At 41.8% G+C, this 24,414-nt stretch overlaps 2 protein-coding genes across 16 annotated transcripts in view; one reads left to right on the top strand and one right to left on the bottom strand.

Annotated features, from left to right (window-relative positions):
* CABYR (calcium binding tyrosine phosphorylation regulated) lies at positions 1-3,841 on the top strand. Its single transcript, XM_086865433.1, is given in 9 exon segments — positions 1-12; positions 1,857-1,918; positions 1,920-2,053; positions 2,056-2,140; positions 2,658-2,697; positions 3,076-3,158; positions 3,240-3,442; positions 3,445-3,568; positions 3,570-3,841. Coding segments are annotated over 9 exon segments (915 nt in total). The 3' UTR covers positions 3,742-3,841.
* A 974-nt stretch (positions 3,842-4,815) lies between these two features.
* OSBPL1A (oxysterol binding protein like 1A) overlaps positions 4,816-24,414 on the bottom strand; it is a 78,082-nt gene continuing 58,483 nt past the window's right edge. For all 15 annotated transcript variants that reach the window (XM_086890114.1, XM_086890104.1, XM_086890119.1 and 12 more), the window contains 11 exons: positions 22,261-22,336; positions 20,561-20,695; positions 17,592-17,689; positions 16,678-16,860; positions 16,090-16,197; positions 15,909-15,998; positions 15,523-15,649; positions 12,294-12,410; positions 11,399-11,522; positions 9,615-9,705; positions 4,816-5,984 (listed from right to left, as the gene is read on the bottom strand). In XM_086890114.1, coding sequence (XP_086746240.1) covers positions 5,882-5,984; positions 9,615-9,705; positions 11,399-11,522; positions 12,294-12,410; positions 15,523-15,649; positions 15,909-15,998; positions 16,090-16,197; positions 16,678-16,860; positions 17,592-17,689; positions 20,561-20,695; positions 22,261-22,336 — 1,252 coding nt within the window. In that variant the 3' untranslated portion in view covers positions 4,816-5,881. The remainder of the gene's footprint in view (positions 5,985-9,614; positions 9,706-11,398; positions 11,523-12,293; positions 12,411-15,522; positions 15,650-15,908; positions 15,999-16,089; positions 16,198-16,677; positions 16,861-17,591; positions 17,690-20,560; positions 20,696-22,260; positions 22,337-24,414) is intronic.

The following is a 24,414-nucleotide window of genomic DNA, read 5'->3' as shown; positions in this document are numbered from 1 at the left end:
ATGCAAGAGCAGGTAGGTAGGTAGATGATGGTTTTCCAACTGTAATGAAGGCTGATCTGCAGCAATGTTGGTAGTTAAAGTTTTATCCCTCAGCAGACTCCTGATCATGCTTTGCCCCTGTGATCTTTCTGTCTTCATGATCCTCCAAAACACAGTGGTAACCTTGAAAATACAGCACTACACAGTGACCTTTTTTGTGCTTGTTGTATTGGAACAGATGATGATGTGTGTACCTACTAATAACGTGTGCTGGGAAGCAAATGTCACCTTCCCCGATCACCTGGGCAGGTGAGGTTTGTTTCAGGGTTTGCCCTTGCAATCATAAGATTCCACAGTACAAACAAAGCCATTATGAAGGAATGAACTCCTTCCTCTTGGGGTGTGGCTGAAGAGGTTACAGTCTCCAGCTGTGTCCTCTGAGTCCCTGCCAGAGGCCACCAAAGAACACTGCTTCTCAGGTGCTGTATTTTGCAGTTTGTTGGTTCAAATCCCTTGGATTTTATATGTCACCTGTCTTAAAAGGCCAGGCTGTAAAAGCAGGGGATGGTCTGTGCACCCATCCCTTCACTGCAGCTGGCAGAGGGGTAGGATGTGGCCACAGTCTTTCTGCTTTCCACAAGTTGCAGCATTAGATTGTGTGATGACATCATAGCTTGAGGCTGAGGGAAGAATTGCCCTCATCCTGTGCTGGGAAGAAACATCTGGCTTGGCTGCTAGTGAGGAAAATGGGTTTTGGCAAAGGCACTTGCTTAGAAGGGTTCTGCCTGTGCTGGGCATTAGGCAAGCCAGCACCAGAAAGCACAAGCAGGTTTCATGGTACTGTGGGGAGGGGGAAAAGGCAGTGGTTCATGGGAATGTGTGAATGCTGGGGGCAGATGCAAGAGCTTGCACTTGGCCTTGGCTGAAGGACCCATTGTTCAAGCCTGCCCAGGTCCCTTTGGATGGCATTTCTTCCCTCTGGTAAATCAACTGCACCGCACTCAGCTTGGTTTTTATGGGTAAACTTGATCCTGCTGTCATTGAAGAGACAGTAACCCATCTAGCTACTTCCTTGTCCATCAAACCCATATATCTCGCAATTTAGCTGCCAGAAATGTTGGGAGGGACTGTTAAAGGCCTTCCAGAAGTCCAGGTAGATGACATTTGTAGCTTATCCCTGTCCACTAATGTAGTCACTCCATCATCTAAGGCCACTAGATCAGTCTGGTATTATTTGCCCTAGGAGAAGCTGCAGCTCATGTTGGCTGTCTTTAACCACCTCTGTACCTTCCATATGTTGTGATCATCCTTCCAGGATGATCTGTACCATGATCTTACCAGGCACAGAGGTAAGGCTGAGTGGTTGGTAGCTCCTACAGTCCTCATCACCTTTTTTTAAAAACAGATGTGATAGACCATTTTTTCCAGTCACTGGGGACTTTGCCTGAGTGCCGTGACTTTTCAACTGTGATGAGAGAGTGGCTGCATAATTCAGAAGTTGTCATATGAATGCCTGTGCTAGGGAAACATCCCTGTCCAGCCATCCAGGAGGCACCTGGGCAGTGACACTCACAGCACCTGCACTAGGAACAAGGTTTCCTCTGGAGTCTCCCATCCACAGTGCCAGTATAGGATTTGGGACTCATGCACCAGTAGGGAGCTAACTGGATTCCGCAGCTACAATGCAGCTGTTCCTTTCTGTGGGATTGCCCAGTACTGACAGGTTATAAATGGGTCTGACTTGACTTGGGCTGGCAGGCAGAATAATGTTTTTTCAGAGAGGATTTAGCTCTGTAATGCTTCAAATAATTTTTCTCAGAATTTCTGATGTCATTCAGAAAGCAGCTCAGTGCTGAGCTCTCGTGATGCATTGAAAGACTTGGCTTCTTTTCTACTGCTGTACTGGTTTTACAGAGAATCATCGCCTTTCACCTCCACCATCCTAACAATCCATTACAAGTTGTACCTTTCTGCAGTGAAACCAAGGTTACCTCAACCAGTGAGGTTGTATCATTGTATTGGGGCAATGAGCTGATTATGGATGCAGAGGTTCTATCGTTTATGGAGCGGTCTCCAAAGTAATTCCTTTTGTAGACTGAACAAATTTTCTGTTAAAGGTGAAGCAGCCATTAAATGCAGGCCTCAAGTACTACAACCTTAGGCCCATCTGATGATTATTTAATTGCCATCCTGAGAGAACAAAATCTGCATCACAAGTGGAATCAAATTTGGCAAGTTTGTCTTGTCTGGTAAGAAAGTTTAGGCATTCATGTCATCTTTCCTTTTCCAGCTCTACAGCTTAGTGGTAAACAAATGGAAGTTCACCTCTTGTCAGTGCAATGCAGGGTTAGAGATGACTTCTAAGAAACCACTGAACCACACTGTCTGCCTGGCCCCAATGCATGTGTTAGATTTCACTGCCATTTGGTCCAAGAAGTATGCCTCTGGCCAGGACTGTACTCCTGAGGGCAGAGACTGCTAGACATAATTGGAATGTGCCCATTGATGCCAAATGATCTTGCTGAAAAACTGTGTTTTCTGAAGCAGGTGTTAGGGACCTAAGATGTAAGCCATGTTCCCTGTGACCAAGGTGAGCTGGACTAGTTGGAGCCCTAGTTTTGATTCTACTTGCCTGAAAGATCATTTATTCCAGCAGTGATCTATGTTTTTCCACTTAGAAAAAAAAATGGTGGTAGTTGCCTGTGGTGGCTGGAGTTGGTAAGTTTCTGCAGCTGGGCTAAAGTGGGCCAAGCACTGGTCATCCTTCCACAAAGAGCAAGAAAGCTGTTGCCCATCTTTCTAGGTGAGGCCTTCATCAGCATCTCTTCTCTGTGATGGCATGGGCCTGGCTCAGCCCTTGCTGCAGGAGAAATCTTCCAGTCTGGAGCTGTCCTGCCCCCAGTCTCCCTGGAACAGCAGAGCCTTTTGTAAAGGAGAGTTGAGCTTAGGTAGATTAATAGATTAACAGTGGCTTTTTGTAAAAAAACCCAAACTTTCAGGGAAGTTTGTCAAAGGTCAGTTTCAGAAATACCAGACAAAAGAGCCTCTGCTCTGACAATGAACATACTATTTTTTCATTTTTATTTTATTTTCTAGGTTGCCGGTGTTTGTCACTCATACCAAACTGTGTTTGCTGTCCCAGATTCCTTCTATATCATGCTTGCTTTCCCTAGGTCTAGGTGTGTTTCTTTAAGACAGAGATTTACAATATGACTGGAACTTACTGCTCCTGATTCCAACAATTGTTTCTGTCTTTTTAGCCTCAGGTGCCTGGGACATCCACTACACTCTAATGTGTGGACCTTCTGTTGTCTAACTGAGTTGAGACAAAAATTAGCACAAAGCCTTTTTCCTGCTGGAGGTGGGGATCTTTATTCCTGGGCAATGCTTAGCTTTTCCAGGGGAAAAGATCAATAACATGGTCAGCTGTCATAAATACTTGCTCCATATTATGTGATGCAAGAAAAATGAAGTGAAGAAATTATCTGCTTTTTTTTCTAGTGGGTTCTGATGTTCAGAACACACAGGACTGGAAACCTTTTTCTACCCATGCCATCTTTGGATAGTCAGATGCTGGTGCAAGGAGAAGATACCTTCCCTGATGAGAAATCAGCAATCCCTGGTTCTAATTCTGCAGCTGCAAGTGCAGCTAAGCCATGCACAGCCAATGTTTTCCCAGCTGCTACCCCTCTGGCTGATGTGATGTCTGCAAAGACCAGCTGGCAGAAGCACACAATAATAAGTGCTCCTGCAGAAAGTTAGAGTACTGCAAGGACAGGCTACCAGTACTTCAGACCCCATGCCCAGAGCAGGGGGTACTGAAGAAATTAGCTTTCTTCCCACATAGGAACATGATACTGTTTGGATTTTACTACTAGAAACTTAATTTAACCCTTTTCAAAATAAAATAATGTTTGAGACGATTACTTAAACTAGTTGTCCTATATAACATATCCAGACTGCTTTCCTCTGCTTGTTACTCTTTGCAAGTCCTGCTCTGATTTTAGTCTGAAAAAAACACATTTTTAATCTCACATTTATACACATATTCTTACCTGTAGCCTTTTAGCATTTGTGTAACATGTAATATTCAGAGTGGGGCAAAATACCCTCCCTTTGGAGTGCACTTAGGGAGCACCTAAGATAGTTCTTCCACACTTATCTACTGAGTTCATATTAATTTTTAAGCAGGTGGACAAGAGAGGCTGTTTGCACATCAGGAGGAGGTCAGGAGGGATGGAGTTTACATTACGATAAATAAATGTTAAGCAAATGCTAAAAAAAAAAAAAGCCAGCTACAAATTAGAACTGCATTCCCATGTTGAACATCCCCAGTGTTAGCTTTATGTGAACTGTGCCCACTGCCACATCTGCTGGAGCTGTTCCATTGAGGAGCTGGAAGCTGCACAACAGACAAGACAGATTTCAATAAGTCCTGGCCAGAGTAGAAGCTTCCTATAGATAGAACAGGCATTAAAAACTCCTGCATCTACAGGTCACTGTGAGAGCTGGCCCCTCACAGGAAAGGCTGCCAAGGAAAAGCTTTCCCTTAGCTATGCAAATACATCTCAGCATCGGGACCTGAGTAATGCGAGTAGTGCCTAGAATAAAAATAGAAAGCATCTCATTGCCTTATTAACAGTTCCAGTAGTCCACTCGAAGCTCTTGGTTCCTCAGCCCTTCCAAGCTCCTAGAAGGAGACTTTTCCTTGCTTAGGAAGAAGAGTGGTCCCTGGAGCACAGAGAAACATAGCACTTGTCCTCACTGCAGCAGGTTTTGGATGAGGCTTGCTCAGAAGGGGTCAGCACTGTTGAACACCACTCACTTTAGACTAGATGCAAGAAGTTTTGAAGCCTTTATTTAGTAGCAATTAAATTATTCAATTAACACTAACCTCCAGACAGCAGTTAAAATATTGTACAAAGAGCAGCTCGCCCTCTAGAAGCTCTGTACACAGTTCAGTATAAACAGGCTAAGATTGAATGCACCCCACTGAAAAGGGGTAAAGCAGTTGTGCACAGGAGGCCTCACTGAGGTGCTGTACTACCTTTGAAATGCACAAGACTTCCTCTCAGGGAGTTTGCACAGTACAGACACAGTCCTGTCCCCCTGCCATGTTTCACTAGGTCATTCTTGGACTGATTATTCAGTTCTCGCAGTGGTGCTGGGCACCAGAACTTCTAGTGCATGAAACAGATTCTTTTAAAACCTGTTACTAGTGTGCAGTTCAAATCAAATCTGTAGATATTTAAATGGCTCTTAATTCCTTAAACCATAAGGTTGGTAGCAAAACAGGAGAGCAAAATTCAAAACACACTGCACAAAACATTGAATAAATAACCTCTGAGTAATGTTACCAGCCTAAACAACTGCATTACTTCTCCAGAGATGGGAACACTTCTGGAATCTCCTGAGCAGAGAATTACTTAAAGGGAATTACTTTCATAAAAGAAAAGTCACTTTATGAAAAATTACATCTTTACAGAAGTGACATCCTTTTCTTCATTTAAGAATAGAATATTGCAATTACTTTGTGTGCTTTTTAAACATTCCCATGTCACAATAAATAAAATCATTTTTACTTGTGCCAATGTTATCTACAAAATAAAGTATTCATAGAACAGCTGAAGGTGTTCTATTCCTCATACACCACAACCTAATATAGGTGTACTCAGAGCAGCTTGAAACCACAGCGACTTTGTCCATGTGGGACCACCATCAGCCAGAAAAGTTATTCCCCTACCTTTAAAACTGCAGATCGTGTACCACCAGATTTACTGCAGAGACGCTTAATATTCTGTTTGATAACATGTCAGTATTTTCAGGAGATAAGTTAGAACAAGGGAAAACATTAAAATGGATTAAGACTTATTTGTATCAGTCAGAGGCTCCTTACTGCATTTTAATAAATATCAGGCAAGTTAAAGTAGTTTCTGTCCCAGTAGTTGCCAGAGTAAAGCCAGTCCTGTGTACCAGTGTGAGGATTGGGGCCTTGGTGGAACCATCTGTAAAGAAACACACAGCATGTTAGTAAAGCTATTAAGACTCAATTGTACAAGTTCAGAACTGCTTTGCTGCATCTTCAGCAGTTTACTGCACAAAACAATTATTGCAGGAGTCCTGTTGGTTTTAAATTCTTAAGTGAGTTTAAAGTCATCTTCAGTGACTGCATTTCCCCATTTGCTACACCGCTTAAACATCTCTGAGATGGAATTACTGACACCAGTGTTTTGCCATTTGAAGCTACCAAGATTATTGCATAAAAAAGGACAGATACAGCTTTATTTCAAAGCAGTTGTGAACAACCATTCTGGCATGCACAAGCAGTTTTTGCAAGACATGGAAACACCACAAGCACTGCAGTCCTGAAAACAAGTATTGTTTCCCTCGATCTAGATTACCCCTTGTTTTTTTAAAGCCTTTTTTTGCAATGCACTTCATCATAGAACTGTAGAGTGACCTGGGTTGGAAAGCACCTTAAAAACCATCACCTTCTTTCACCTTTCTTTTCTGGTTAACATATGTATAGGAGCTATTTGTGTTATTCTCTGCATGCTTTGCCAAGTTCCAGCTTCGCCTTGGCCTTCTTACGCCATCCCCATATAACTCATCTCTGTGTTCTTCACAGGTCTTTTTTCCACTGCCTGTGCATTGGCTTCCTCCCCTTTGGTTTCACCAGTGGGTTACTTGTAGCAAGTGTGCCATCTATCCTGGGTGTGGATGAAACATCACCCACAGACTGTGGGAAGAGTTCTGGATTATTACAAGTTAACTATGTTGTGTTATACTGTTGGCAGCAGGAGACTCAATCTGAATGCCCAGAAAGCTGTTTCCATCTGCATGGAGCTACTTGCAAGCTTCTACTAAGGTGGTTATTAATAGAAACACTGAAGTTGAGCACCTGCTTTCTTCCCTTTCTTTTCTCTTCCTGCCTAATCTGGAGGCACCATATAGCACACAGTGAATGCCACTTTCTGTTTGGCCCAGTTACTCAATCTTGTGCCTCAACAGTGCATAGTACCAGACCTCAAGCATTTTAACTTCCTTCTGTATTTTGCCAAGCCACATTTATGGCACGAGCCAGCTTGTTTCTGTGGTTAATGTGCTCTAGCTTCCTTTCACCTCCTCACTGACTGCAGAAGCCAGTTGTTTCTGTGACTCACTGTAGTGACCACACTCACTTAAGTAAATCATCTGCAAGACAGCCTGTTTAATTCTGCTCTTCCTTTCACCAGCACCATAACATTTCAGATGAGAAAAAGAACATTTGAACCAAATATGACTTCATCTCTTTAAAAGGCAAAAGCCTAAAGGACACCATTACTGCAGGGTTATTTTACAAAGGAGGGCAGCTAACAGGCAAGTCATGCTTGGCTCAAAGGACTTGAGAGAGCTGTGCTGGAAGAAATGCCTTGTGCTCCCTTCCCGGAGTAACTGAACAGGTGAACACTCCAGTGGTACTCCTGCTGCCCTGCTTAAGTTAACTGAAGCCAACAGAAGTCATTCACTCCTAGTACTGTACACACCTCACTCCTGCTTCTCCCACAGGAGGAGCTATTCCCAAATAAGAGGTGCATGGATTGCCTTAGGTGGCCATCGCACCGGTGACAAGCAGCTCATTCCAGAGCTAAAGCCAAATATTTGCTGTGAGACAGGGCTACAGTGACCTCACCGCTCAGATTAAGAAATTCTACCACCCCACAGCTCACTAGTGTGTCCTCAACACTTGTACAGGTCAGGACAGAGTGCCCCTCCCCCAGTGCCCACCTACTCCAATAGAAAAGGGAAAGCAATGGGAAGAACTATGTCTGAGAGACATGTATGAGACCTAAACCAGTCAGCGATGTGGGAAATACAGGACAGCCTTCATCAAAAAAATCAACACTGCTGTATTTCAGAACAGAATTAAATATTTTTACTCAAGCCTTAAGATTACTGGTCAGCATCTAAAATATTAAATGTTCAACATTAATCATCTCAAGAAACACCAAGACTCCACTTCTAAAGTGGATTCAGAATAATAAAATTATATATATTAAAAAAAAAATCACTGAGCACTTTGGAGAATTATCTTAGGAAGGAGGAAATCTACTAGACAAAGCAAGAAACCTGATTTTCTGTGTCAAGGAAATGACAGTAGTTTAGATCTGAGTTCATAAAGTACTGCAGAATAAGACCTACAGATGACCTGGGAACAGTTCAGTTCATCTTCACAACATGCACTTTTCCCCCCCATAGCACAACTCTCCCTAAACTTAACATTCATCCTGTATATGCAGCCACACCTGGCATTCTTACTAAAGAAATCAGACACCAGGAATTTTCTGCCAAAGCTTTGGAAACACCCTGGAAAGCAAAGAGTTCTTAAAGGATATCTCAGGCTCATGCTGAACAGGTCTACACAATCTGCACAACAGCAGTTGCAGAACCTTGTGAATGGAATCTGTGCTAATTATATAACCCAAAAACCACAGCTCCATGGGAATTCCTCAGTTTCCAGCCTCAGGTGGTTTGAGCTATATTTAAGCTACCTCAGGCACCTGGAAAATAGTATGTAACTATCCCAGACTTGAAAACAGAGAGCTAGAACCACTCTGAATTCAGGAAAGGAAGCAAGAGGTGCAAGGCTGTCCAGGACTTAGAAGCTTTACAAAGATGTTATTCTTCATCAGTCTCTATGCAAACAAACCCAAACAATTCAGGAGAGCAGGCACAGGAAAAAGACAAAGGCAGACATGTCCAAACCTGGGATTTTGGGATGATGGGTGACTTCATTTAAAAAAAACAAAAAAACAAAAAAATGTGATTTATAGTTACAAACATGTTGAAGATATTTAATCCAGACTGTCTGACTGTATTAATAATAGAGAAGAACCTTGCTTACTTAAAGTTTAGCCCTGCTGTTGTTCTTCCTGAGAAGATAATGCCAACTTACTACTATGCTTTTAAATAGACTTTGTCTGGTTAAACTAGATTCATCTGGTCAGGTTTTCTGTTTCTTCGTAGCTCGTGTGTAAGAGCTCACATCTGACTCCTCATTGTTTAAAGAAAACCCCCAAAAAAGTCCCCAGAACATACTGGCAGGTCTGTAGTATGTTAAACTTTTCACTTAGCTCCTCCTCTGTAGTTAGGGGCTTGCTCCAAAAGAAGGCAGGGTCTTGGATAACTGTGTGATAAACTTTGAGAACATGGCATTGTCAGCCACTGGGCTGAGAAGTCATGGGCAAGCTCACAAGGGGGGAGCATTTCCTCCTTTCTTTGGCCAAACATGCAAATTTTAGGCAAGTATAAATTAACCAGCAACAACAGTCCTTACAAGCAGCCATCAGAGGTAACATCTTTGTCATGTCAGAACCAAGAAGAGCCCAGAGAAGACAACAGTTTGTATTTGCATACGGATGTGCAAGCAGTGAGGGAAAGAACCAAGAGCAAGCCTAGCACTTCCCCCTGGCAGCACTGCATCCTTCTGGGACCAAGTCTGCGAACACAACAGCAGCACTGCCAGACCTGATGCTGTCTGTCTGCTCTTCATGCTGACACAACATTCACTGCATGTCACCAGTGGAGACTGTCACTTAACCTGAACGTTCAAAGTCCTTACATAACTACACACAGACAGAGGCAAGGGCACCAACCTCGTCTTCCAGTCTTCCTCTGACTTTGAACGATTTTTGCGGGCGGTCCTCTGTTTTTCTTCTAGCCTCTTCTTTTCTTCACTAGCCAGATCTTGAAGGAATAAAATTACACAAAAATACAGAAGATGTTAAAGCATAATATGTAAGACAGGGACATTACTTCATCTGACCCAGAAAATAAATAAGGGCAGTAGTAGAAAATGTCCATTTAAAAAGCCTGCTACAGAACACTGAAGGTTACTGGTTTAGTCTAAGAGCAAAGCCAGGCCAGCTGTGGCACAGGATCAGCCAGTGGCATCCTAGTCTTTAAGACTGCTAAATGTATATTTATCCGTGGCCTAAGGACCCTGGAAATGTGTCTACATGACAGCAAATGTGAGTCAAGGGAGGTGGCATACAGTAGGGAAACTGAAGATATGTTCAATTCATTTCAGAAGTCTGGCCACCTGCTTCTTGTTGAGTTTTGAGTTAAGTTGATACTGATGTTTAGTTCCTCATCACCAGAGTTTGGAATGCTTATTTCCAAATCACAGAGAATTGTCTCTCTGCAGCATGCCTTCATTTTTTTTGGTAATGCACTAATGCAGCATCCCAAACACACAGAACAGTTGCTTCTCTTTGGCAGGAAGGATGATCAGAAGGTCTGAGGAGTAAGTCAGACTCAGAAGAAGATGAGATGAAAGTCAGTCACTTTCCTGAATCCTCAAAAAGCATTTCATACACATCTTAAGTCTTCCAAGAATGATTCTCTTAACTATTTCTTTCAATTAGCCATTCCCTGTCAGCATCTAACTCACTGTTTTCTAACTCATTACTAGCTGCTATACAAACTTCATGCCACTAGTCTGTCATAAAGGAATATGGTCTGTTGCTAACAGCATAGCTATTTGCACTTCAAATTTAAACAGAAAAATTACAGGGGATGCTCTGAACCAAATACATCCATCATCCTGGCCACAAATCAGCTGTACAGGCAGGATAGAGGAATCAGTAGGAATTCACTAATCTACTTTTTTAAAAGCCTCAAAGAAATGGTTATTAGCTTCTGAGAAAAAAGAAACAAAACCACACAGGTGCACTGTGTTACACCATGACACTGGTTTTTATTGCTAGATCTCAGACTACTTATCACCAGTCTCACAGTTGTTGCCCTGAAACAGAATCAGGGTTTCATGACTTACCCCACCCAGTTAGCAAGCCACAGAAAACAAGAGCCCCATGCTCTCAGTCTACAAAGCTGGCCATCCAGTTTTCATATTCTAAAAGCACACTACTCCTTTTCACTGGAAGTCTCATCATGTATTTCTAATTCACTATTCTAGGACAGCACAAGTGTTCAACTCCCAGTGAAGTATAATTTTGCGTCAAGTGTATTTTTTGGCATGGCAGTTTCACTTACTTAGTTTTGACTGCATTTCTCAGCACTGGCACAACAAAACAACACTTCCTCTGCATCAGGCTGATGGAAACAGACAAACTGAAAAGTGCACGAGTATTTCCTTAAGGCTGTGCAGATACTGTTTATCAACACTGCTCTGGTCACCAGTTGGAACCACAGCAGCAGATATAGGTGACTGAAGATTAGCTCCATCCCAACCCTGGTACAGGTAGGTGACACCAGAAGTTCAACACAGCCTGCAGAAGGCTGTGTTAAAGAGTTACTGCCTGGCATCATGGAGGAGTGCATGGGGAGCTACTTCCTCTAGCTGTTCATCTAACAATTCTTTTTCCAGTCCCTCAGTTTTAAGAAAAAATAAAGTCGCCTTTGCCGTAACTGAAGTTACCTATTTCTCCATTTTCCATAGCTCTGATATCTGGTCGTAGCCGGCAGTCAGTTTTGGGAATGACACTCTCCATTTCTTTGTCCAACTCATTCAAAGCCATAGCAAAGCTTGTAAAATTATACATCTGAAATTCAGAGACAAAGATGAAAGGTGACTTTATGACACCTCTACCTACTGTCAGTCATAATACAAAAGAAAACTGCTGTCTAAAAACAAACATCCAAGTGCTTTTGTATTACTTAATCACTCAATACAGGATTGCTTAAGATACCAGCAAAACTGCACTCTCAGGCAGTGTAGGTGATCCTTGCTGTTTCTGTTTGAGGCCAGTATCCAATTACTCAGTGCACTATTTCTCACTTACTTTGTTTTTCAATCCTACTGGTATTTTTTCTGTCTCTACAGAGAGATTTCCCCCTTGATTAATGCAGTGGGGTCATCTTTTCTGTACCAATTCTTTGTCTTCTCAGTTGCACATAATACCCTTGTATTCTGCCTAGTGGTTCTCCAGCTTTGCAGCCTTCACACAGCAACTTGTGCCATGCAGGTCTGTCCTTGGAAATGCCTGGCCTCTAATAAAGCCCTTCAGTGTGATTTCTTACAAGGCTGGTGCCTCAGTGGGGGAAGCAGGGTGGAGAGAAGAGGTGGGGAAAGCCCCATGCCACTGTCTACATGAAGCATCCCATTTTCCGGAGCAATTCCACTAATCCTGGATTGATCCCTGTGGCAGTTATCCTTCCAACCCCACATTAGTAAGTTACAGTTGTGGTGGGGAGGCTTGTTGCAATAAACAGGCAAATCCAGACTTGCTAATGACAAAGACAGCAAATGGATGTGTAAACCCCACAGAGTAACAGGATAGCACACACTTTCAATAAGGAGAAGCATAGCTGACCTGTGCTGAATTTGGAGGTCTTGGAGTTATCTTCCATAGCAAAACACTTCCAGGAATAACATACACACTCTCAGAGTCTGGCAATGGCATCTCATCTGATTCCTCGGTATTGCCCACCTAAAGGCAGCACACAAAAAAAAAAGCAGTTCTTTGAAGTCACAAACCATTTACACCCCATCATTCCAATACTGGAACTCACAGAAAATTATTTATTTTTATTTATTTAACTATTTTTCTTATCAATGATTGAGGCATTAACATAGCACACATACTCCCAATTCCCTCCCAGTGGAACGCTACCAACAGATTCTTGCATCAACATCTTTGTAGATGTAAGCTGGATGTTCAAGCTCTAAGAAATGCCAATTTTTCCACTTCAAAGATGTCCTGTTTCCTCAAGTACAAGCATTTTCATGCCTGATACTTAACTTCACTACTGCTTCATTAAAGGTGAAGAATAGAAGTCGCATTCCTCATCCTTCCACAAGAAAGAAATGCCAGCACATAAAGCTGCCCAGTTTGTGCACAACAAAAAGCCCTTTGTGTGCCCAGAGGAACCTGCCTTTGCATTAACCACTGCACTAATGAAATGGCAAAGTGCAAATGTGAAATGAATATCCTAAATTAGCTACAGCTTATGGAAAGTGTATGAAGGGTGAGCTGAGGCAGCTATAGCCCCCCACAGGACTGTGAAATGCTTTTCCCAGAAAGTAAAATCTCCACAGAGGGTTACTGGGGCAGGAGAGTAACTGGTGATCACAGTGTAGGTATGACCTGAACTAGTTCTAAACCATTTCCCATTTTACACACAGCTTTAAAGCAGCTGGGCTCTGATGCTGCTGACATTAATTCCAACACAGAAGAGGAAGTTGGAAGATCAAACTAAAGCCATGCTGGACAATGAGTAAGGCTCTCGCAAGAAAACCTGGTGTCACAATCACAGCTAAAAACAGCAGCACATTTCAGAGATCACCGGAGATTAAAACCAAACTTAAAGGCAACTAATGCTTTAAATACTTTGGCTACAGGCCAGCAGCTTCAATCCTGCTGCTAATAAGCTTTGCTCTTCTCTCCCAAGGTTGCATCAGATAATACTGAAAACATCCAGTACCCAACGTGCACTCAGCTGTCCCCTGAGATGATTCACGTGTTACGCTTCCAAGAAAATCAGAAGTAGTAGTGAGGATTTTACTTCACTGAGGAGCCCTTCACTGTGCTTTTTATAATGAACCATCAGCAGAACAATGTGCAGACCAGGTTCAGCCCCTCAGCTCTTACGAAGACAAACAGGGCTTTTATTTTACTATATCTGAACTGTGCTGGCAACCTGTCATTTTATTCTTTAAATGATCCTGATCAATCCTTTAGAAACTGTGAATTTGAAGAACACATCAGAAAGTTATCCTTTTATCAAAATAAAGACAATGCAGTATCAGACTGTTGAACCCCAAGCCTTTTATAGAAAGGCTACAATACACAATGCAATTTCTGCCTTGTTGGATACAAAATCTTAAAACAGCATAACAATTACAGAGAAATAGGTAAAATGTGGATTCTCATATACTCTTGTCACAATGATCCATATATTATGCTCAGTGCTATTCAACTGTTCAGTATATTGCTGAGAGGATAGTTAACACACTTGCCAAAGCAAGACCTCTGTAAATGAGATGTCTATAAATGAGGCACATGCTTCATCTTGATTAAAAGAAGACTCCAGTTCATTCAGAGCAGAATCACCCTGGTCTAACTGTGGGTCTACTATAATTCTTCTGATGTTAGTAAAATATCACTTTTGCATGCATGAAGGCTTATTTAGTTCCCTGAAAAATTATATTTCCATAAAAATGAAAGGGATTTGGGAGAAAATCTGGAATAAGTTTCAAAAGGACTCTCATCTGAGCAGGTTCCCTCAGGGGAGGGAGAAATATTTATTGATTAGGAGCAATGCAGCACAATGTAATATCTGGAAAACAAGTACGTAAATCTGAAAATTCTAATTAGAAGTTTAAAAATCTGTGTATTTTCATGCCTGAATGAATCCTTCACTACCGCAAAGGGAGAAACCACATCCAGACATTATATGTGAGACTTGGCTCACCTAAATTCTCCAAAACCACAGAAAATAGCAGCAGTACATATTCAACACAGACTGCCTGGTTCATACCTCACATTACAAAGCCTTCAGTTTTCTATGTAAGAGAAAGTTCTGTTAATTAAGTAGGAAAAGCATTTTCCTAGACTCAGAGCAACACTGCAGCTTGAGCTTTATGCAACAGGGTGCTGCATTTCAAAGTGAAAAGCAATCATCATCTTGAGCATTGTTGGAGAATGCAGGGAGCTGAACAAAGACACAGGGTGTGTTTTTATTTGTTCCTTCTCCCTAGAGTTCTCCAGGTCAGACTCCCAGAGAAGCAGCAATCCCCAGTGCTTTACCACTCTCCTGATGACAAGCACTGGAGAGCAAGCTCAGATACAGCAACAATCTGAACCTGCACAGGCACAACTGCTTTCAGAGCTCTCCAAGCAACTCACTTTCTCATAAGTTTCTTCAAAAACTATCAACACCCAAACAAAAAAAAAATTACTGCCTGCAGTCACCAAAGGGAAACAACCCCTGTTTTAAACTACTATCCAAGTGACAGTTCTTCACCAAGCTGTATGCTGTTACCATAACCATTCATCCTAAACAAAAAGCTTACTGCTGCCAGAAGTTTGAAAGAATTATGAGTGAGGTTTTTTCCACAAGAGAAAAAAAAAATCACTTGTGACGAAAAATAAAAAAATGCCAGCACTTTTACAGTTGTGAAAAATTAATAGAAAGCAATAAAAAATTCCTTGTAAAACCTGGAAAATATTATTTTCTATCAAGTTAAGATACTAATCTGTCCTGCTTCTAAGAATCAAAATCCTCACTCTAGAATATGTTACATCATACATTATCAGAAATGGCCCAACTAATGCATGTATTATTTCCTCCATGTCACTTGGGAGGAAAAGGCAGGTAATGAACTAGACAGTATTTAGATCACACCAGGTTTTGGGAAGTTTGAATACAAACTCAAGAGAAGAAAAGCATTTTATCTCTTAATATTGGTACTCATCCAATCTGTTTTGTATCCTACTAGGAAAGAGAAAGCAAGTGAAGGAAACCATAAAGCTGTTAAATGCTAAAATATTTAGCTGTCTTATCATGCCTTTGAGATCCCATATCTATGTGATTTAATACCTGTTTACTGCTTTTCTTCTCTTCTGTATTTTTCTTGTCGTTTTTCTTGTAAGCTTCAAATGTAGCTGGGTCAACACTGTACAAACACTCAGTCCACTTCCCATACAATGCACAGAGTTTCTTTTTGCTGTCAAAAAGAAGCAGACTAAGTTTACAAGGGAACTTAAGAGATTTATTTCCCCATTTCCCCATTATTTCCCCAAAAATACATGAAAGAACAACTTTTGAGGGCAACTTTAAAAACTTCATTATTGGTATTGGAGAATTCATAACCCTGCTATTGCAGGTTCATGCTGTTGACAGACTCTGTTAAAGGCATTCAGTTCTACAGCTCCTCTCAGAGCCAAGGGCAGTCATTTGTTTCCAATTCAGAATTAAGCTGTTACCTTTTGTCCTGAATGTAGCCTTCAACTTTGTGCAGTTCCTTCCCAAAGAGACCGCAGGGCTTGAAGCTCAGTACACATTTCTCACCAGTTCTAAAGGCAGAACAAGAGAGCAATAATTACTTCCAAATGCTTTTCCTTTTCAAACCTGCAGGAAGTGAAGGTGTTCATATTCTTAACTTACTTATGGTTAGTTATTTCCACGTTTCCATACTGCTCGATCCAAAGTTTGCCCACAATAATGTTATGCACACAGCACGTAGGATTTGTCCATGTGTAGGCTTCATTGTGCCTAAGGGAAGGGAATAAAAATTAGAATACTGTATCTTTGTACAGGATGTCAGTCCTTCAATAAGACATAGTGCCAAGTCTTGAAATGAGCATGGCAATAAGTCAGTAAACCCAAGGCATTTATTAACCTATTGCTACTGATTTTATCAGTTCCTTAAAGCAGTCACTTTGGTGCAGTCACTGTTAGCATGGAAAGATACAAAGAAAGCCAACAGGACTCAGGCACGCTGGCTTTAGCAGAACTGATGTTCAGGCACTTGAAGAACATTCAGGCCGAGGTCCCCACTGCTATTAGCAGCATGTATGGGGAAACAACGGAAGTTCCTTTCATATTCCCGTCTCCTCCTCCCCACAAAGTGAACTGCCCTTAGACTTTGGGGTGTGGGTGTTGGATACCTCTGTTCCTAAGCTGTGAGACTAATGCACTCTAATCATCAAGGATGAAGCACTGTACCCCTTCAATTATTATTGCTCCACTTACTCAAGAAGCTCCAAAGTCATCGTGCCTTTTGGTTCTGCTTCCACACTCTTGCCCCAGAATTTGAGTTTAGGATAAATTGATCCATGAAACACAAAATCATTATTTAAACCTTCAGCATAGAAAGCACTGATTGGTGGATGATGGCTGACTTGCTCTGAGAGAAGTCTAAATCCAAGATCATCTCTGCAAAATAAAGAACCAAACCATGTACCTACATATCAAAGGTAGTGAAGTTGCAGTTCCTTTTCCTGAGGTGAAAGGGATATTTGTACCCATACATAGTTGCAAGAGTTAATTAAAAGCCTAGGCTAAGCTGAGAAGATGAACTAAAACATAGAACATCCTCATTTTAAATAACTAAGCACATAATATAAAAAAGAAACAAGAACTACCAGATCTGATCAGTCAATATACTGATTTACTGCTGATAAATAATCAATATACTGATATACAATTACTTTTGATACTGATCTCTTTCTTAAATCTTTACCTAAACACAGGCCAAACTATTAACTGATAGAAAAATCTGCCTTAGGTACAGGTACACATTGATAGACTCATGCTGCTTATTAGGTACTCTGAACTGAACACGGAAGTGTATTCCTGTACACTCTCCTTATGTACCATGCACATTTTTCATTCATAAGGTTTCAGGGAAAAAAACAATTTTTGTAGATAAAATGTGCTTTTAAGCCTGGCAGATTTAATTTGCCTGCTGTGAATTGAAAAGTTAAGTAGTTTCTATTCACTGACAGGTGAACTGGTGAACATCAACGTGCACTGCATGCACTTGCAGCAGCTAGGAGAATGGCTGGAAGCTTGTGAGCTGAAATGCAATCTGCCAGCCAGCTAACAAATCTAATGAAACATCTCTTCCACAGAATACCACTCTCCAGTGCAGCTCTGGTCATTACCTGATCAGTTCATAGGTCTCTCCAAGCAATGGGTTGAACGGCTTCCCAGTACGCTCCCACTGCGAGGCCACAGCAGACACAGCAAATGCAGCAACACACTACTCAGAAGAGTAAGATCACACAGTTAATCAACCAGTAGCCATGGTGTTACAGAATATCAAAATATTTTCCTCGACAGGTGTCCTGGTTTCTGCTGCATAGAGCTAATTTTCTCCCTGGTAGCTGGTACAGTGCTGTTTTGGATTTAGTATGAGAATAATGTTGATAACTCACTTATGTTTTAGTTGTTGCTAAGCAATGTATAGCAACAAAGTAGAGGACTTTTCAACTTCTTATACCACCCCACCAGGCTGGGAGAAACAAGAAGTTGTGAGGGGACACAGCCGGGAGAGCTGACACATTGACCAAGGGGATATTCCATGCCATTTGACATCATGCTCAGTATATAAATAACCTAGGGGGGAAAGAAACCTGGCTGGGAGCTGCTGCTGCGTGGAAACTGCCTGGGCATTGGTCAGCGAGCAGTGAGTGACTGCACTGCACATCACTTGCTTTGTATATTCAAATTATCATTTATTCTCCTCCCCCTGCCTCAGTTCTACCCCCCATCCCATGGAGGAGGTGAGGGGAATTAGGGTGAGCGAGTGGCTGTCTGGTATTGAAGCTGCCTGCTGGCTCAAACAGTTCTGGTTCTGTACAAACTTCCACCGCATGGGTCACACGCACCTGATTTCACGTGCATCTCTGGATAGCTGCTTGTCGTCCAGGTCATCATAAATCACCTCCAGCAGGGCTACTTCCCTCAGGTGCTGATACCTTTCTCCAAGGTGCTCCACTTGTCTGGGTGACATATAACATCTCCCTTGAAGGAATATCTTTCCTTCACACCTGACGTGCGTCACCTCCACAGTGACTTGTGTCATTTTTCCAATCAACCTGTCACTGCCCCAGTTCCTAGAAAGGGATCCTACCTGCTTGGCTCCCTTACCCTCTGATTCCAGACTACTGGCTCTGTTATTACCCCAGCATTGGAGTAGGCTGGTGACAATGTGTTCACCTGGACGACAGCCAAAACCTTTTTGTGTATCTCACAGCTCACAGGGACAGGGATTGGTGGATACTGCCTCATTTATTGGGTGGATACTGTCTCATTTATGAATTTTTCATCTTCCACCTCCCAAGTAAGCAGCTACATCTCCTCTTTTTCCTGTTCTCTCATGACAGCACTGCTTCAGAGTAGTCTGTCTTGTCTAGATCTTTCTCCTGGCTCCCTTTTGGAAGAAACTCCTTCATCCCTTACTAAATGAGCTGACTTTTGCTTCCAATAATTCCTCTGGTGCATAGGGGTGACTGACAACAGCACAGGTTGGTTCTTCAGTTCAGCAGTGGCACCAAGCACAGGAGTTGGAGTAGCTCCAGTGCCTCTTGTTCTGTTGTCAGATCCAGAGGCCTTCTGTTCCCCTTGAGGGTAATGAAGAGTATAGAACAGGGCTTATTAGGCCTGGGCCAGGCCCCTGCACCTTGCAGTGATTTCTGTCACTCTAGAATTGCCAGGGGAACAGCATACTTTTACCAAACATTTTATTAATTTTTCAGGACTCTGCACTTGCTTAGGAGTGAAATTTCAAAACATTGAAATTGTTTCAATGGGCATTGGAGATGCCCACTATCCGAGTGCTTACCCATGCTATCCTGCACACCCTGCCACTCAGCTTTCCAGTCTTGGGGCAGATCTCTGGGTGGTACCCATAAATAGTTGTTTTACCATAAACAAGACCTGAAACACATTCAGGAGATGCAGCAAAGGAACAAGTAGATTTGATATCCTGATGCTATTCAAAATTCTCAAGAGCTGATTAGCCTGAAAGAGAGGGGGATGATGGAAGAAGGTATTTCCCACATGGATTGGCTGTCTGACAAGAAAAGGCAAAAGGTGTAACTATGAATGGTTTCCTATAGATGGCTCCCAAAGTGTGGAAATGCTGGCAATGCTAAGTACAAATACCAGCTCAGATGCACCACCTGGCATTCTATCATATCATAAGACAGTGTTACAAAGTACAACAAAATGCCAACCTTAACCCAGCCCCCAGAGGTGATAAACAGCACAGCAGGGAACATAAACAGCGAGTTAGATGTTGCATAACCCAACTCCGAGAACACTAACGGCAGCTCTGAGAGCAAATAAATCAACACTGCAAATCAATATTATCAAACTAATATCATAAATGCTTATTATGAATTTGCAATGAGATCCATTGTTCTCTCAACCCTTTAAGCTCTGCTCCTTGTGGGGTGCCAGAAAGGACTGTTGTGGGTTCACCCAGCAGGATAAATTCACTTATCCCCTCCCCAACCCACATGGGATGTGGGATAGATTGGGGGGATAAAAAAGGTGAAATCCGGGTTGAGATAAAGGCAGCTTAATAGGGCAGAAAAGCAAGGGCAAATAATAATGATATAAGAATCTCAATCATCAAAACAAGTAATGTAGAGCACAGTGGCACACCACCCAACTGATGCCCCATCAGACCCTGAGCAGCAGCCCACAGACAGCTTTCCCTTAGTTTATGTGCTAACCTTGACACCATATGGTATGGAATATCTGTCCCAGGTCTGCCCCCATCCCAGCTTCTTGTGTCCCCCAGCCTCCTTGCTGCTGGAGTGGCACACAAGGAGCAGAAAGTCTTTAACTTATTGTAAACACAGCTTAGGCACAACTAAAACACCAGTGTGCTACCAACATTATTCTCATTCTAAATCAAAAATACAGCACCATACCACCATCTAGGAAGAAACTGAACTCTAGCCCTGTGAAAACCAGGACAATAAACAAAACCAGTTAATGAATAAGAGAAGCCAACATGCAGCAAGTTACAGGAGTTCCTCCCACAAGGAGACCATCTATAAGGAAGAAAGATCCCACAACATTCACCAAGAGCTCACGTGAACTAGCAAAGCCAACGTACCTGCATTCGCTCGGTTGTGCTGGAGAGTGAGCTGGCTTTGTGGATGAGGTATGTGTGCTCCATGTACTCTGTCAGTCGCTGCAGGAAGCTCAGAGGCTCGTTGAATATAACCGGCATTGTGATCTTTGACAACTCCTGATGCACAAATGAAACTCGAGTTAAAAGCTGAATGATTACACACACTGACCTGCAGTAACCCAAGTGTAATTGGCTTATTACAAAAATAAATGATGCTCTTAATGCTAATGCAGTGTGCTTGACCTGGCTCTGCTAATACTGAAAGGACAAAACCCTTATGAGCTTGATAAGCAGAGCTGCGCTAGCATTTTGGCTACTTTTAAAACAAAAAGAAAACCAAACATCAAACTTCCTATCAATGAATGCATTAAGAAGGTGAGATGAAACAGTGGAAAGAATTATTAAGGACCCTTCTAAAGAAGAAGTTATTTATTATTCCATAAATAGATACAGACCATTTAACTACTTAAAAATACTATTTTTTTTTTTGGAGGCAGGTGGGCAAGTGGGTGGGGGGAAGAGTGAGAAAGGGCAGGGAAACATGGTGGTACAAGAATAAAAAGAGGAATTCTGTATTCTGAAGAAAAAAGGGGGTTTGTAACAGGAATAAGAATTTAAAGGAAGGCCTACAGTCTAGATGCTGTTTGTTCTCTCTCTCCATTTTTAAAAAGCATGCCCTCTGAATGCATAACACAGCAACGGTTTAAACTGCCTGCAGCAGCAAATAAAAAGGGTGTAAGTATGACTGCTGGCCAAGGGTGCGGCAAACAGCGCTGTCCTGAGCCAAAACAGCAGCACCTGGCACCAGGAGCTTTGGCAGATGCTTCGGTACATGCCTCTACAAGTTCTGCTGCCCCCCACAACCACAACTTCTCTGCAGCAATGCTGCAAAGCAGAACTAAGACCCTTTTTTCCTGCACACACCCTATGCAAGGCAGGCTTCCAATATGTTCTTTTTATTTTGTAACACTTTTCCACTCAAGACACTGGGAGAAGCCTCACTTCACATCAGCCCCAGAGACTTGGAGCTGCTGATGCAGGCATTCCCCAGCATTTCCACACCTCATCGCTTGGTGCTGCTCCTAACTACACCAAGGGCAGGAGGAGAAAACAGCAGCAACCAAATCCACAAACCTTCCCTTCTGTAGACTACTGTTAGAGACTGACAAAGGTTTATCAGCAGTAAGTATTTTCAGCCTATTGTAGGATCTAAGGGAGTGAAGAGCTCTTCTCAATTCACACCTAGCTGGATGCAAATTAGGTGCCAACCAGCTGACTCTGATCTGGCCACCTACTGGTCAGTAACACCATGTGGAAGGGGGAATACTCAGTTGCTAAGGGGAAGGCACAAAAGCAAAATGAAGTCGTTGTTTTCCTGGGATTGATTTGTTTTTTCCACAGTCAAAATAAATGAAAAAAATAACCCAAGAAGTACTTAAAGGGTTCAAGTCAAGAGAAGATGCTTTTACTGAAAGAATATTGCGCTGACCAAGTCTTACCTTCTTAACTTGTGCAAGCAAATAAAGCATAAGCAGCAAATTAAAAATAAACTAAAGCAAACAAACCCCATAAACAAATGAAAAAGCACATACAAAAGACCTCTTCTCCCAAACAAGTTTTAATTTGGGCCTCAAATAAAACTAACACTCCCCATTTTTTATTATAGCTTTCTGATTACCTACCATGCCAATGCATTTTCTTAAGATACTCCAGATACTGAAGTCATTTCTGGAAAACATTGGAGATGGTAAGCTTGTTCTGTGGAAAGGAAGAAGGGGGGAAAAAAAGCAGAAGTAAGAAAAATATTCCAAAACTAACCATGACTAAGAAATGCATATGCTCATTTATGAAAGTAACAGTTTCCCCTTTTTAAATTAAAAAGGCAGGGGGAATGACAGTGCTACTTTGAAGCACTTAAACTGTTTTACCTGTGTAGAAACATCAATTTTTCCAAAACCAGAACCATTAATTTTGCATTATACCAGAGGAAGAGAATGTCTACAGCACTCATCAGAATAGTTTTCACAATGGCACCTTAAGATGTTTAGTTGTGTCTTTGTGAGAAAATGGAAGTTAACTGAATAGGTACATAAGTACATTCACTATGTCTGAACAGATCTGAGGGTTAAACAGTGGGGCTGTTCTGGGGTTTTTCTGCTAATCACCTTTATACTGACCATGAAGGGCCACAACATTTATGATCTATATTAAAACCAGCCCTGAGGAACAATAGAAAAAAGCAGCACCATTAAAGAAGAGCAAACAGAGCAGCCTGTTCTACAGGGGCTGACATATCCCAAAACAAGTCATAAGCATACTTTCAAGGACCAGCATTTAAGCTGAGAACAGAGCTTGCATTTCCCAGCCTTATGGGAAATCAAGCACAGAGTTTGTTCAGTTTTCTTACTGCTACTGACCAGCTCAGTTGTTAATCCAATTTACTTCTAGAAAGGCACAAATATTGGTCAAAGCCCTTTGTCCGCAACACAAATCCATTTTTGGATCATGAAGCTATTGCCAATGAGCAAAATTCACAAATTTTCTGCTCTTATTATTAGATAAAAAGTACCTAAAGCTCACTCAAACTCCATGAACTAATAAAGTTTCAAAGTTAAGTCAACTCTAAATTATTGTGCTGCCCTCCTAACCAAGGTTATCTTGTCTCTGCTCAAGGTAACTACTGCAGTCTTTTTCAGAGAGTGTGAATAGGCTGCACCTTCTTTCTCCACCCCACCTTTCTGATAAACAGAAACACTGCCTAGAGAAAAAATACTCAGGCTAAATTGTTTGTTTCAGTAGCCTTACTTGCTGTGCTACCTCCCCTACTTACTTGCCACTGGAATACCTTTACCAGGGCTGATGCTTCAGTTTTCAGAAAGAACAAAACCAAAAAATGTTCCTTAAAATCAAACCAGCCCCATCCCATCAAAAACCCAATTATATGTCTGATCTCATGGTAGCAAACTATTGTGTTAGCAAGTAGCTACAAGCCCAACACTGACTTGTTTTACTCAGCTCCCCTGCAGAGGATGAGTGGGTAGGAGGACTTATTTTAATTGACCAACATACCACAATTCACTCCCTATTTTGACTTTTCACTGAGACAAAAATGTTCTGTGAAACAGATCAGCCTGAATAATATTAAGTATAAAATATTTCTATGGATGTTTTGATGCAAATGTCCAGGAGAGGACAGTGTCCACCAACTATTCAGTGTTATCTTCACTTGTAATGTTAACTTGTTCCCCCCCTCAACCCATGTATCCTTTAATGCAGGCAGAGTGGATATTTGTGCTTAAGTAAGCCCTTCTGCATGCTAATCACATTAACCCTTAGTTTGCTGAAGTATACACAGGAATTGCTCTCCTTACATACTAAAACTTTTCATTAATCTGCCCTTTTGTTCAATTTGTTTAATCACTCGAAAGCTGGCGTTCAGTTTCAGCCACTCATCTGCATTTGTTGCCTGTATCAGTCAAACTGCTATGGGAGTCAGTTCTCTCCTCCCTCTGACATGCATGTACTGAAAAAACAAAGCGGTTTTAAGCCACCAAGGAAGATTCCAGGGACACATAAGGACATGTGGACATGACAGGCTGTCAAGACTTGAGGCCTAATAGCCTTGACATACTCATACTTTGTGATTAAACAAAAGGTTTCTGAATGCAAAATTTTCCTTCCAGATGTCAATTTAGAAAATAACTCAGGAAGTTAATTTTAGCTTTAAGTAACAAAAACATCTGCTGGAATTTCTGTGCAGTAGAACAGATGAGATGTGTTTAAGATCCTTCACTTAAACAAAAACACTTGTACAAAGCATTAGCTATTACACATCA

This window comes from Cyanistes caeruleus, chromosome 1 (genome assembly GCF_971803275.1).
Source record: "Cyanistes caeruleus chromosome 1, bCyaCae1.hap1.1, whole genome shotgun sequence".
NCBI lineage: Eukaryota > Metazoa > Chordata > Aves > Passeriformes > Paridae > Cyanistes > Cyanistes caeruleus.
Note: the sequence above shows the minus strand (reverse complement) of the source record. Positions and strands in the feature narration are given on the sequence as shown.